At 52.6% G+C, this 15,047-nt stretch overlaps 4 protein-coding genes across 4 annotated transcripts; all 4 read right to left on the bottom strand.

The window, feature by feature from the left end:
* Window positions 1-2,853: 2,853 nt before the first annotated feature.
* On the bottom strand, window positions 2,854-4,053 carry ColSpa_11886 (NADPH oxidase 1; the record flags this gene model as incomplete). The annotated part of the gene is made up of 3 exons (XM_049278098.1): window positions 2,854-3,411; window positions 3,473-3,540; window positions 3,603-4,053. 3 exons carry the CDS (start codon window positions 4,051-4,053, stop codon window positions 2,854-2,856), a joined length of 1,077 nt encoding a protein of 358 aa, XP_049134055.1.
* A 1,400-nt stretch (window positions 4,054-5,453) lies between these two features.
* On the bottom strand, window positions 5,454-6,205 carry ColSpa_11885 (serine/threonine-protein kinase; the record flags this gene model as incomplete). The annotated part of the gene is made up of 2 exons (XM_049278097.1): window positions 5,454-5,609; window positions 5,666-6,205. The coding sequence occupies 2 exons, from the start codon at window positions 6,203-6,205 to the stop codon at window positions 5,454-5,456; spliced, it is 696 nt and encodes a 231-aa protein (XP_049134054.1).
* Window positions 6,206-7,675: 1,470 nt separating this feature from the next.
* Window positions 7,676-7,972, bottom strand: ColSpa_11884 (uncharacterized protein; the record flags this gene model as incomplete). The annotated part of the gene is made up of 1 exon (XM_049278096.1): window positions 7,676-7,972. The coding sequence occupies one exon, from the start codon at window positions 7,970-7,972 to the stop codon at window positions 7,676-7,678; it is 297 nt and encodes a 98-aa protein (XP_049134053.1).
* A 3,904-nt stretch (window positions 7,973-11,876) lies between these two features.
* On the bottom strand, window positions 11,877-12,802 carry ColSpa_11883 (uncharacterized protein; the record flags this gene model as incomplete). The annotated part of the gene is made up of 2 exons (XM_049278095.1): window positions 11,877-12,515; window positions 12,584-12,802. 2 exons carry the CDS (start codon window positions 12,800-12,802, stop codon window positions 11,877-11,879), a joined length of 858 nt encoding a protein of 285 aa, XP_049134052.1.
* Window positions 12,803-15,047: the final 2,245 nt, after the last annotated feature.

Genomic DNA, 15,047 nt, shown 5'->3' with positions numbered 1-15,047 from the left:
CTGTGTTGCTTGGGTTCCTTGTAAAGGCAATAACCAATTTCGGGACCATTCTCGCTGTTTTACATATCTAGGTCTAGGTCAAGGTTATTGCAGTAGAAATCGTACTTGTCATGTCGCTGGCCGTCTGAGCCCGCCCTTGTGCGGATAACCTTTGCTTCCTCACTGCTGTGCTATGACTGCCCGTGCCATCACCGTCTGTCGAAGCAACGAGAGGCTGCTCAGCATCCGGCATGACCCCACAACGATGCCACCCTTTCCCTGACGAAAGACGCATTACTTGCAGCGGTCCTGCTCGCAATAGTCCAGAGGCGAAAACAAAGGAGTGTTTCCTCCGCACATGGTAGAAGATACATGATCTCTCATTTCAAGTCTGACCGGCGGTTCGCAAAGCTTCTGCGTGGCTGGGGGATTCTGTCTGGGGCTGGCGTGGGTCTGCTCGTGCGCGTCGGTGGGCATTTTCCAGCGCTCGTCGAAGGAGACTGTTTACTCGCTCTCTGGGTCTGCCGCCGACTGAATCACCAACGATTGATGGCATTGTTTAGGGAGATACAGTAAGATGGTTGACTGATGGCGGTGTCGTCGTTCTGGAATGCGGCTTGGACCTTCTTCAAATTTGTCACTGAGGTGGGAATTGAGCGAGCGAGTGCCGAATATTTTTGGTGGTGCTCTGAACAGCAGACCATGATCTGAACACACAACGCATGTAGCAGAAAGGAGCCACATCCTTTGCTAGAGCCAGAGCTGACTCCAATCACAGGCACGGCAGTTGAACAATGTTTTGTTGTGCTCACGTCGTCAGTTTTCACAAGAGTCGAAATCGCGACGGAACGAGCCTCTTCCGTAGGCGAGTCGGCAATGGAGCCTAGGCTTGCGAGCTGAGAGCATGACCCCTGCCAGGTCAAAATATAGCTCTACGTGGACGCCGTCCCAGAAGTTGAATTCGGATTTTCGACAGCGTGGACACATACTGTACATCCATACAGTTATGAGCATAAGCCGCTTCCTCTTTAGGGAAGCACACCGGATGTTTCCAGATGCTCCATATAGTGTCATTTCTTACTGTAGTTAAGGGGACTGTATACACCTTTTTGTTGAATTTTGATGGGTTTGAGCTGACTACTAAAGCCAAAAGCGGATGTTATCAGGTACAATCACATGTCTTCTCTGCTTACTCGCACTGCCATCCACCATACCATGATAGCTCCATAATTCGTCTAGATTAGGCAGCCACCGTTATTTTTGGAGATTCGGGGAGCACATTACGGCTGTTCTTGGCCTTCGAAGCATTGAGTATATGTGCAGAAGAGGAAGCAACTTATGCTCATAACTGTACATACATACAGCAACACTAGACAGAGCTTTCGAATTGGCCCAGACTCTGCTCTGTTTGAGACGTTTCCTCTTCCCCTCGTACGTACAGGGTTCGCAGAACCAAAAGAGACTTACCATTTGCGCCAGAAGTACACTTTTGGGCGCTTTCTTTTAACAGAACCAAACTCGGGTTTCTCAGTGATGGCACAAAGATGCTTATACACTCGCGACAGGCCGACGTAGTGTGCCGTTGAAACACTACCAAACCTATCGAAGATAGTTCAGCTATGATCCCAATTACAAGCAAAACCAGTAGCGACTGGCTTACGATGAAGAGTCTCATCTTTGAGACCGATGACCTCCTCAAGAAGGTCTCCAGCGAGGGTCTCTTTCTGTTCCTGGTCGGCATCGATCTCAAAAACCTTCTTGCGGGAGAGAAAGGCAAAGAATTTCACTTGCTCCTTGCACTTGGTCACAACAAACGACAGATGTCAGGTCGGTTTCCGGACGAAGATGTACGCGCCGAGCTGAGAAAGGCGTTGAACAGCTCATTTCCAGACGGCGGCAAGCTGGAGTTGATGAAGCCTATGTTCAAGATTTCCACAGCCTATACGACAATCCATCTTCATCTTGATGGCCTTCTCCGTCCGGGCTCTGGCGAAGGAGAGATAAGCATTTCCCCCCATGTTTTCGTCGAAGCGGAGAATGGCATCCAAAGGTCTATGTTTCTGTCTACACACGACTGGGCGATGCCCGCACGAGACCTAAGTTTTAGTTATGCATCCTCGAAAACCATTTCGAAAAGTGGAAAAACTATCAGTGCATTTTTTGCGGAACTTCCAGACGATCTCTGCCCCGACAACATCAGAAGCTGGATTTACGGGAAATAGATCACGGATCGGGAAGGCTTCTTTGCGAAGCGGACAGGCTTCGGAGAAGAGCGACCTACGAAGTCATTTCTTTCATATACAACAAAAGGCGCAATGGGCTTCGCCAAACCTTTTACTGAATGTGTTTTCGTACTGCTGTTGTGAAGCTTTGGCTTATGTGGCCCGCCAGGTCACGCCTGTAGTCACGACGCACCCCTGGACCAGTCAGTTGACAGAGCCAGAATCCGCCAGAGCCAGAAATGAACATAGATAGAAATGGAACAAAGTCAGACGCACACGGCCGAAAGTGGCTTACCAGTAAGCTGCCAGAGACCCATCCAGTCCCGCAGCTGTTTGGCGCCTGCTTCTCTCTCCTAGCCCTTGTCCCGTAGACACAGCTCTGTCGGCCAATGTAAGTCGACCGTGTTGGAGAACTCCGGTCTCCTAAACATGAATCAAGTAAGCCCCGATGTGGCACAGCCTGGGGCGGCAATAGACTGCCAGCTGCCCACGAGCACTGCACGTATGAAAGGCATGAATGGAAGATGATTGAATTGTTTGTTCAGAAATCGGCCATGTCTCTTCTGAAATCATGGTACGATATCTAACGGTTGTATTGGAAATCGTAGTCCGGAACGTGTTCGCAGCTCGACCAAGTAAATATTCAAGTGCATCAATCCCCCGGTTGATAATCAAGCTCCCGCAGCCAGACATTGGTCTCAAGGTACTCGCGAATGGCTTGTCCTTTCCGATACTCGCCGTACAGAGGGTGCTTTTCTTCAATCAGGAAACCTCCTGCAAGGTCGCAAAGTGCGTCCCGTGTTTCGTTTGCGGCGGATACTACGGCGCTGGTGAGAAAAGATTCGCCACCGCAGAAACAGCTCTTACCAAGAATCAACATGTCTCCCATCTTTCCAACTGCTTCTTGGACTGTGCGATCGAAGACGCGTGATGCCTCGCTCCACAGGCCTGCCGCGAGATCGGGACTGCCCACGTAAAGTCGCGCTCTCGTCCCGAAATCCCTCACACGAGTCGGCTTACCATGTGACCGACCGGTGCCGCCGTAAAGATGCTTGGTAACCAGTCGTTCGACATCGGACGCGCTCAGGATGTGCGTCGAAGCGCTTTTGGTTATCAGCTCGTCGCTGGTGCAACCCGGGATCAGCATCTTGAGATCTTCGACGGACATTCCTTGTTCCCGCATGTCATAGTAGATGGAAATCTCGAGAATCTGTTGTCGGCTCAGTCAACAAGGTCGGCCAACGCTCAGGAGGGGACTCATGTGTGTGTACGTAGCCATCGTCGAGCGTGTCCTCGTTCAGTATAGGGTTGAGGATCGACTCGGCCGCATGTACGATCCCTGTTCTGGTCAGTCCGCAAATGACGTATTGAGTGCGCAGCGCGCAGTTTCCTTGGACCTACCAAGGTTGGTTACCTGCCAAATAAGGTGTATCTGCCGCGTGCGACCTCTGCAGTGGTTGTATCCGTACACAAGCTTCTTCAGGTACGGAGCCAGCGCAGAAATCCCGTGGTCCGTAGCCACCATGAGCACCGCCTCATAGTCCCACACCGGCACGCTGACGCCGTGTGGCCCAGAGAGGAGGGCCAATCGGGGCACGACGTGTCCGTGAGAATATCGGACCAGGCTGGAAGTGAATCCTCGTCGGGGCTTGATGAAGAGATCGACGATGCTTTGTTCCGCTTCCGCCCACGAAGTCACAACGAAGGGATGGCACTCAAACAGTCGGACTCTCGGGATCCACAACAACAGATACTGGCCCGCCTCGAACTTGAGTGGCCTCGACAGCTTGATTGAGACCTGCACGGTTCCTGTAACGTGGTCGATGTAGGCTCGTCCAAGCGTTTGTCCCATAGCCTTGTTGCGAAAAGCCATCAAACAGCCCTGGACCAAGGTTGCCAGTGTCGTCACAGCAAGGTAGATGTACACCCACAGCCTAAGCCGACCAGCAATCGATAGCAAATGCAGCGCGGCCCCCACCGCTGCCAACGCAGCAAGTGCATGGTGGCTTCTCAGACAAAGTTCGTAGATGCGGCGGCGGAAAAACGGGAAAAAGGAGATTGTCGCCGCTGCTACCATTGCTATTGAACCCTGCGAGAACAGGTCAGAACTCATAAGTTGACGGGTGGGAGACAAAAAAAAAAAAAAAAAAAAAAAGGCTCCGTTACAATTAGCAGGAGAAGCTCATTGACGCCATCCGGGACCTGGGCCTGATACTTGTCGTTCTGCATGGCACTGACGATGTGGACCGCGAGAAGCATCGCTGCTACGCGACCCTGCCACCTGTGCACCGCCGCGTAGTGCCGAAAAGGTATAGCCAGTATGTCTGCCGTAAAGTCTAAGCAGGGGCTGGCAAACAGTGGGAGTGTGTTGACGAGAGCCAGGTTCCCCGAGCGGGAGAGAAAGGTTGACGGTCGGAATGCCAGGCAGAACGCGTTCACGCCCATGTACACTGTTGGAAATAGCAAGGACACGACATTCCAAGGGCCGAATAGGGAATGACGATGAAGCAGAAGTCGATAGAGCAAGTGCTTTTCGAGCAGATGCGCGAACCGTCTTCGAGCTCTGCTTGTGCGAGACAAGACGTTCACAAGAACGAGACCGGCAGTCATGCCTGCAAGGCAGATTGCATACAAGGTGGTGACCCAATCCATGGCGAAGTCGTGGTCAGGGTGGCAGAAGGGCACGGAAAATGATTTCGCGCGGGCTGCATGGAAGAACGAGACGAAAAGAATGGATTGGAAAAGAATGGATTGTTGAAAACTACAGTAGAAGCCTGAGAGTCTGGTACGAAAGAATATGTAGGGTTATCTGTTACGGAGCAGGAAGTGGCTGACAGAAGCTCGATTCGGCGCCGGCGTTGTCTAGGCCTTGCACTCATACTCTCTTGGGAAGACTGACACATGTGCCAGACTGAGTAGACCAAGGAGACAGTCGGTGTCGCGATGTCTCATGAGCGGATGCTGCAGGTACCAGTGAGAAACTTCACCACAGAGGGATGCGAATACCAAACGGCGGGCACTACCAACGTTTTGCAACTCGTCGATGGACGACGCCGAATCGATTGCGACCAGGAAATCAAACCCGTCCGAGTCCGGAGGCCAGCGGTCGAGGTCGTCGATACCTGGCGTCTCCTTGCAATACTTTTGCATGAGAAGCTGAGAAACACGGCTTACGGTGTCGATATGGTGCTGGCTGTGGCCCTTGAGCGGCCGGCAAAGCTCTTGGTTGGCTGCTCCGTGTCAGACGTCGGATCAACAGCCCAACAGCATCAGGCTTCCGTCGCTCCAGTTTTTAGGAAAGTACTTGCCAATCTTCACTATTCCCGCATCGGTCACCAATATGCTGCGGCTGTCGAGCGTGGGATGTTCAAAGCCTTCGGCTTCTAGATAGCTGAGACCGTCTACGACCTACAACGCAGCACACGTCACTCTCGATCCTCGAATGCTTGCTTTCCGTCACTTACCTGACCAACGATGGCACCCAGCTGGCCTTCGTCGGGATATTTCGGGCATTTCGCCAAGTGATAGAGACTGAACGTCGTGGGCTCGAACACGGCGTGCAGAGAGGGGTCTGTCATGTACGCATGGATAAACTCGACAACGTTCCGGTGGCGGAGCCTTCTGAACTTTGACAGAGCCTCTTTCGACTCCAGCAGAGCGATCTTTCTGATGTGGACTTGCCTTCCCTGTCTTACCGCCACCGTCAGGCTGCCCCCGAGATCGTGTAGCTGGAACTCCTCCCGGTAATGTTTCCAGGGCGAGCTCCATTCGATGTCTGACGTCTGGGCCGAGGAATGGGTTTTCTGCGAGCGAACGATATTCTGTGCTGAGCCCGTAACCGTGGCGTCAACTTTTCTCTTCTCTGGCCGTGATGCGATGTGCAAGCTATCGTTCGTTGCCGGCGTGTCGGTCGCAGAGTGTACCCTATGATCCGATGCAGCAGCATTTTCAACGGTATGATGAGCCGGAAAAATAGCAATCTGCGTCTTTCGGTTGGGTTTCATGATGTTTATTCGAACGTCTCCTCCTGTTTATGTGGTGATTTCACGGTCTTTCGATTGTGTATAAGTAGACATTCTGGAAGCATATTTCAGCGATTGCGCAAGGCATGCGGGTAGAACATCAGCTCCAAAACCGGCGACGGAAGAGAGGCAACTCTGTCTCACACGATCAGCTACCCAGCTAGGCTTCTCAACCCGAGTTGTGGCTGGTGATCCGACCATGGCGTCTGCATGGAGGGACGACTGAACTGCTACTGTGCGTATGTTGTTCACCTTGATACTGTAGGCGCAAGAAGCAATTCGCACATCGGCGAATGTCTGCATTCCACTTTCTGAGGTGATTTCGTAGACACAGCCAACTGCGTGGTGCTCGATCGCGCGGTACGCAGTGAAAGGGTGGAAACCTTGCTGCTGATAAAGTTTGGCTGTGTCGCAGAAAGCAGAACAAGGCATGAACTATCTTCACTTATCCAGAACACAGTAGAAGCATGATCAGATATAGTACACGACGGAGCGATGCGCATTCTGGTTACTAAATGAGTCAACGAACCCGGCATATGAATCCCATCGATGTGCTTGCAGCAGTACCAATTGCCACAAGCCACCAGCCCGGAGCCCGAATCGGTTACGAAGAGAGTGTAAGCAAGCAAGACGCTCAATAATCCCCCCGGATGCAACATTCCATCTTGCGACGTAGACCGTTCAGCAAATGTCGATACACCACGCAAAAAACACACGAGACGACAAGCCACCAGCCCGTCACTGTTGTAGTAGTAGCTATTGATGTTGCGACCATTGGCCGCCTGAGCGACGACACCCACGGAACCTGGTCGAACAGAGCCTCTTACACGATGATATGCCGATGCAACCAGCTGTAGTTCGCACGCCACTTGAACCCCAACCATGCCAGACTTATGGACGCCACGCCTGAAAGTATAGACGCAAGAGCGACCGGACAGTCGATGACTCAGGATGAGCCTGTCTGTCCGACCCTGCCCAAGTCTGGCAGAACTTGCAACCGCCTCAGTGACGCGAACGTGTAAGGCAAAGACGATGTAGCCGGCCAACAACAGCCACGAAAAGACTTTCGCTAGGAGGGGCCACCCATACCTCGAGAGAACTGAAGAACGGAAAACAGCATCAGAGAAGCGGATGATCGACGACTCAAACAGGAGCGAAAGCCGGCCCAGAGGAAAAACCCCGAAGCTCATACATACACCGTTCAAAAGCATGAAAAGAAACAGTTTAGAATCATGAACAGACTCTGGTCTATTCCGGTAGATTTTTCCCCTGTGACTGCCTACTCCAGCATGTCTCGAATTGATGTATGCACGCCATGTAGGAATGAGCTGGTTCTTCGGGGCGCGCATATCTGTTCCAAAGAGTTGCTTGTAAACACGTCTAGGAGAACATGCATCGTTGCTAGGTGCGCATGGATCGGACCGCCCAAGCGGTTTATAGTACTTTGACAACCTAGAAGGCGGTGCAGTTTGCCAGATAGCTGATTCTTTCCTGCTCCAATGTCGACCTTGTCGCCCTCAGCAACTCATGCAGCTGATCTGCCAACTCGAAAAGCTCCCGCACCAGGCCAAGCATGGTCCTCCACAGCCGACGCGTCGCCGTGAGCTTGCGACAGAGAGTCATGTTCTCCTGGAGTAGCAGGGGTATGGCCGTGTCATACTGTTCATCAGCCTGCTTCGTGAGTCTCAGCAGCAGGTCATCGAGCTCGAAGGTGTCGGAATAAACGCTTGACGTGCGACGAGGTTCCATCGTTGCTGCAGCACTTGTCTGGTCGCGGTCCGTTTAAGTACTTTGGAGGGATCTACTTCTGGCTTAACGGCTAGAGTTAAGTAGGGTCCGTCGCCCAACCGATTACTGTCATAGCCCTTTCTCCCGCAATCGTGATAATTTGACAGCCGCCGGGCTTGCAGAACGCCAATGCATCGTTCCGCGATAGTTCCTCGCCAATCATGGCTGCAGTCTGGTGTTTACGCCGCCGTTGACCATCACCAAGAAGCTGGATCCAGCCCGATCACGAACACACCAGCGGACGCCGAGCGGTTCGAAAACTTCTGTCGTCGCCCTCTTCCCCAACGTAGTATTCATAGCGTGGTCGAGCGCTTCCTCGCAAGGATTCTGCCCGTCAATGCTGATATATGGAACTTCCCCTCAGGTTTGGAAGCCTTTCTGCGCCATCTGCTGTTATGGGCCGACATAAGCGGGGCTGTATTCTGCGGTAGTCTGATCTACCTAGAGCGGGCTGCGCATCGGGGACAAAAGACTCCGGTGACTGAGATGGGACGGCGTCTTCGGGTCTTGGCGGCAATCATCCTTGCCCAGAAATATCTTGAAGACGACACATACGAAACGCGGTTCTGGTTCGGCCTGACGGCCAGGATGTGTTCGTCTTACTTCACACACGACGACATTAATAACGCTGAAATGTCACTTTTGGAAGATGTCACTTGGGATCTGAGAATACACCGTCAGGAGATGTACCTAATCAGTACGCTGGTCCGCCATCCGGACACTGTCTCTGTGTTAGACCACATGGCGCTCTGACGTCAGCCAAAGACCGTTTTTCAATGTTGGCATGCCCGAACCACGCGTTATAACGAGTGATACATACACGTCAACTGCAATCTCTCCTAGTTGAAGATACTGTAATTACAGCACTACTGTCGTCGAATAGGGAAAAAACGGTGCGACCGTCTCGTCGCAGTAGCTCCAATTAGGGTCGTACTCGTCGGCACAGCGAAAGACCGCGAACGTTGAGGACCGACCCACTTCAAACGACGGCATGAAAGCTAGGGTCCGAAAGACGCTCTCCCCCCCCCCCCCCCCAAATCTAGCGCCACCAGATGCTAGCGCCAGATTTGGCCACAGCCGCCACCCAGTCCTGCCACTTTCTCTTCCTTCTTTCTTCCATCCTTCCAACGAGTCCAGCCCCGACACCCCGGTTATCCCACGAACCTGTCGCCTGGTCTAGGCCTGGTCTAGCCCGGTCCATCTAGGGCCAAATGCGGCCGTTTGCTCATTCGGTGACGTCGGGTTTGATGCTTTGCGTCCCGCCCTACCTCGGCGCTGGATCTGCGGGTGTCAATCTGCTTTTGACCCAGAGCCTAGAACGTGTGTTTACGCAAGTATTGACAGCATTTTGGTGACGTCGTTCTGCAAGGGGTCGACCAGCCTCCTCACATCGAAGCCCCGCAAGCGGCTAGAGAGAGGAGTGGAAAAGAAAAACATAAGTAGGACCGTCATGTCCGGCTTGGACTAAGGAAGTTTCTTGTCGGGCTGGGCCTCTAGCCCCCATCTGCTGAGATGCCGTTGACGCTTTTTCAACGATGCCACTAGCGATGTTGTTCTTTGCTTCCCCGTTGATACTAGTCAGCGATGCCGCCGCACCGGTTCTGCACGTCGTTTTTGCTTTCCCGTTGATACTAGTCAGCGATGCCGCCGCACCGGATTCTGCATGTTGTTCTTTGCTTCCCCGCTGTTACTAGCCAGCGATGCCGCCGCACCGGATTCTGCATGTCGTTTATGCTTTCCCGCTGAGGCTAGCCAGCGATGCCACTGAGTGATGCCGCCGCAGCGGGTTCTGCATGATTTCCTTTGTTTTCCGTTGATGCTCTTCCAACGATGCCGCTGATTCCAGCGATGCCGCCGCAACGGGTTCTGCATGATTTCCTTTGTTTTCCGTTGATGCTCTTCCAACGATGCCGCTGATTCCAGCGATGCCGCCGCAACGGGTTCTGCATGATTTCCTTTGTTTCCCGCTGATGCTGTTCCGGCGATGCCACTGAGTGATGCCGCCGAGATGTTGTTCCTCGAGCGATGCCGCTGATGCTCTGCCAGCGATGCTCTGCCAGCGATGCCGTCTAACGATGTTTGCTTTGTTTCCCGCTGATGCTTTTCCAGCGATGCCACATGTGATGGGGCGGCGAAAATCGGACTCTGCAACCTCCCCGTGGTGCCGCCTGGGAACCTATCTTTGATCAAGGTAGAGCCAGTGCAGAGACGTGACGGCGTGGCGGTATGAGCGCTGGCGAGCACTACGCACAACGTTTTGCCGGTGTGGAGGTGTTCGGTCAGACCTGGAGTGAGGGATTTCTTTGAGTTGGACAGACCTTCTACGCACGCGCCACCAACAGTAATGCCGGCGCGACAACAAATCGAGAGGCCGAACACGAACCACAACAGCTAAGCTGCCTATTTCCGAGCAAACTACGGATAGGCAGGAAACATCCTACGCCACTTTTCAGGGCAGCGATAAGGCACTCTGGCGCTTCCTAGGGAGTCATTCCCCAGATAATTAGTGGGCTGTAACAGATACATTCGAGCAGTAGGCTTTCGTAATTCTTCTCTCGCTGAAAGACCCAAGTTACGATACAAGGTGCGATTTTAGTCTCGTAAAGTCAGCCAAGCTGTTTTAGAGATGACTCGTATTCTATGTATCGTATGTAAACGTGCTGTGACTGATTAGGGACTTTGGCGTCGACGAGACAAAGTAGAGGCATTGCACTGTGTCCTGTCTTATCTTCAGACCACGTACGGAATCCCTTAACATGCTCCGCATAGTGTTTGTTGCCAGTAAATATCAACCGTGTACGCCGATTCGTGGGGCTTGGTGTTACGCAAGACGGCTCTTGCCATCACCTAACGTGATAAATCTTATGGAAGCACACTCTGCATGTTAAATCGTTCTCAGAAAGCTGAAGTTTGGAGCAAATGGTACTGTAAGTACATCGCTTCCTCTTTGGAAATACTCGCAAAACCTCTGATCATGCTCCTTACAGTTTTATGTATCGAGAAAACAACTGTGTACGCCGAATGGTGCTGTATCCGGGGCTTTAGCTGGTGGCCGGAGCCGAAAATGGAAGTTGTCAAGTATAGCAATCCTCTTTGCTGACATGTTCGCACTGTCCTCATACTACACATTAGGATCATGGATGGTCGCAGTCACTGTTGGGGATTTGAGCAGCAGATTATGGCTGTTCCTGTCTATGAAAAGATTGACAGGCAGTCTGTATAAAAGAAAAAGCTACGTTTGTTCGCAAATGTACATCTCCCAGTCAAGGAACTCATCCTCTCACAGACATGCACCCACCAGTCTCCGTCCTGCCAATGGCTTCAATCATCAAGATTCCCTGTTTGCACTGTCACAAGGTGGCCGAGCTCACCTCAACTGACGACCTCGAAGACGTGGATATGATCCGGATTGGGTATAACCTGTTCTATTGCAGTCAATGCGCCAAAACAACTGGGTACACGGAAGAGCACAGCCGCCAAAGCACATCGGCCTAGGGACAGGCTGCCGCCCCCGCATCAACCTTGTCTTCAACCTCTGAGAATAACACAACAAAGTCGATAGAAACAACAACGATTACCTACTATAACCCACTCTATAGTTGCTGTCTAGTGATGATGCTACATTCTACGGGCGATGTATCGTGCAATGATTTTTCTAGGGGAGGACTGGCCAACGCGTTCTGCCGCCTCACGGCACGCACTGGGACAATCTCCCATGGAAAAGGAAGAAAGAAAAAGTAACTACACGGGTAGGGGCCCTAGCTGATCATCATCCCACTGCATCATGACAGAACCCATTCATCTACAAAAACTAAACGGTTCGCCCGGCACACTATGCGTTAAGGTTTGGGCGCCTTCAAATAAGCTACGGTGTACTTCTCCATCTGGCTTGGTGAGCGGTCCGGTATAGCGGAAGCCGTTCCTGTCTGGTTGCGAGCCGCATGCGCAGAGACACTTGTCTCAAAAACCGTTGCACTATCCGCGCTTGGTTTCCGGCGGAGCCAGCACGCGCCACTTGTGCAGTCGGGGCTTTCGCAGTTTTTGCCATCACCACTTGCCAATGAGAGACGTCCTTGGATCGTCCGGTCTGCATTTTGTTTCCAGCCTCCTCCATCTCGAAGACGTCCTGTCTACCGACGTCAAACATGCGAATTGACGTATCATGTCCACCCACACCATCAGCGACGGCGCCATCGGCCATTTCGTGGTTTTCAAAAGCCTGGCTCGCACCCCGGACGGCCCAATCGTTTCCCATACCCCTGTTACGCTGCGTCTCATTGTCGCTGTCTCTTGTTGCTGTGAGAGTGCCGCCATGACCGGCTTTCGGATAGCCGGCCGAAGCAGCGCTGTTCCTGTCGGCAGCGATGTAGTGGGAGACGTCTGCGGCATCGATCTCGACGCCGCCGCCTCCTTGGGTGGCCTGTGCGGGCTGATGTCGCACCTGGGCCCGCTGTGGGTCGCGTCTCCGACTCGTGCTGTGCAAGCCGTTCAGAAGTTCGGCCAACTAGTCCAGAATCGCATCAGTTTCTGCTACCTCCGAGGGTGGGTGGGTGAGTTTCCGCTGGAGCTTACAAATCCGTTCACGTCCGGAATGCTTTGGCCTTCGGGGACGTGTATGGCCCCGTCTAGACATCCATGTGTTGGGTTGAAGTAGACAACAGTCGAAAACACACGGGCCACTTCGCCCAACTGAACCGCTTTCCCTTTAGCGCTGCTGCCGGATTTTCGGACCTTGTCCTTGGCCCTCTTGTCGTGGGTGTATATCGTTCTTTCCGAAGATGCACCGGCCATGGTTTCGTTCATCTGAAATCGTCTCACAGTGAATGTGTCTATCAGGCTTCCTTGGAGCTTCAAACTCACTCTTGATCCCACGATGCCATCGCGCCGCTCCCAGATGTGGCCCTAATCTGGTATAAAGTCATCTTCAGTTTCGTCACGTCCATAAGTTGATCCAGTATGTTTTCGCAATATCTCCAGCACCGCCGGCATCTCCAGCGGATGATGTTCTGGACCTGCTTCCATTTCCCCGTCTTCCATCACTTCGCGTAAGGTGGCACTGTGACCCCGAGCCAGATTTGGCTCCTGGTGGCGTGCAGATCCGGCCGAAAGTGGCTCTCTACGATACGATCCATAACTGGCTTGATGTCTTGTCTTTGGAAGTCATACAGACCCACACGGGTCTCGACTGCAGACCATGGCCCAAGCTGAGCCGCCCTGGGTCGAGAACGTGGTCCATTATTGTCTGTGGACGTCACAGCCGAGGCCTGGCTCAACAGTCTGGACTAGCTATCGTGCCATGTGTTCTTGGCTGGGAAATGGCCTCATCCGCGAGGTGTTTTCGTTTGGCGTGACGTTCTCTGGTCACAGGCTAGATGTGCACAGTAGTTCCCAACGACGAATCTTAGCGATCTTGTCAGCTACCCATTCCATCAGATCTGCCAGCCAGCAGCCATCTCCTCAGGTCGGCATGTCTGTACTCAATACCTCGCCTGCATCATGACCGTTTAGGTTCGTTATTTCCCTCTGTAACATGGTCAATCTTCTCCATGTCGCCATGCGCATCCTATGGAGAGTGCGATACGCAGCAGCGTCGATCGGGGCAGTACCGCTGCGCCGAATGCACCGATAGACGGGAATGCTTCTCGGTCTGGTCAGGTCCCAGTTATCGGACGAGCCATGGACCGAGATCGGACGACACAGTGGCTGAGGTGAACTAGAATACAATTAATTCTGTTCTACTTTGTGTTGAGGACTACTACGTCGACCAAGCGAAATGACGATTCTGCTCGGTGCACCAAATTCATGTAGCCGGCAGTCGTCGTGAGGTGCTCAAGAGCTTGACAGCGATGCGACGTGGAAGGATGGTCTCTGGCAACGACAAGAAAGGAATAAGAGCTGAGACATCTGGAGGCTTCTGATATGGACGCGCTCCTGTCCCTCTTTGTGATGGCCTCACGTCGGCATTGGCGACCTTCCTTAACCACAGCCCCATGAGAGCATCCAATTGACAGCTGCCAGACACAATCGACCATACTTAGCCTGGTCTTTACGGGTGCTGCGAGAGCACAGAGCGACGTGCGATTTCATTCTCGGAAATCAGTAATTTTGAACCGGCGTCGTTGGTCGAAGAGAGATCGCTGGGACACCATGTCACTATTTGGTGGTAAGTCTTGTTGCGGATAAAACCAACAGAACTTTCAGTCGAGGGGTCTGGGAAGAGCCGAGACGCGATTGGTCTCCTAAACAAGGTCGGTTGAATAACTTTTTTGCCTGCATTTTGAAAGCAGCCAGCGTCAGAACGCTAGGGGAGATATTTCTGGACCAGCAGGTTTGTCCGGAGCTATTGAAGCCCTCGTGGGTCTTTGATGCTGCGGAACCCGAAGTCGGCCCTGGAAAGAGCATAGATCGACTTGGTACCCTTGGCGTTGATCGGCGCAAAGGGTTCTAGACTTTCGGGCGAGGGTGACGATCTTCGGGAATCAACCCATTTGACATGCTGTCAAAACAGCCTTGCTTGTTTGAGCCGGGGGGAGGGGGTTGGCCCCACGTGACTATGGACGGATGCAAGACCCTGTCACCCGGTTTGCACAAAAACCCGCACACCTAACAAGGCATTCACTTACAGCGCAGCCACGTTACCACTTAAGACTTACAAAATTTGAATAAAATAATAGTAAGATAGACTCGGTTCTAAATCGTTTACTATGGCTTTTTAAGAGCCCATGGCCTTCATGTTCTGTCCTGTTCTTGAACATAGGCATTCCCGATATTAGGAGGTTTGGTAGTACGCAGTGCTAAAGTGTACGGGTTTTTTTGCAAACCGGGTGCCTGTGCGTCTTGTTGCCACCTGCCGTCTCAGAAGAGGACGACCCCCTGTTAAAGTGCTGACTCGATGGAGTTTTGCGTCATCCCTGAAAAGTGGCTCCATCGGCTTTTGGCCCCGCATGGCTTGCGTTCTTGGTCAAAAGCCGTTAACGTTCACTTGCGACCAAGGAGACGCGCTCGGCTCGAGCCACACGGTCGTTATGCAAGCCCA

The sequence above is a fragment of the Colletotrichum spaethianum genome (genome assembly GCF_022836535.1).
Source record: "Colletotrichum spaethianum MAFF 239500 DNA, contig52, whole genome shotgun sequence".
In the NCBI taxonomy this organism is placed as follows: Eukaryota; Fungi; Ascomycota; class Sordariomycetes; order Glomerellales; family Glomerellaceae; genus Colletotrichum; species Colletotrichum spaethianum.
The sequence above is the reverse complement of the archived record's forward strand: the minus strand, read 5'-3'. Positions and strand labels throughout refer to the sequence as shown.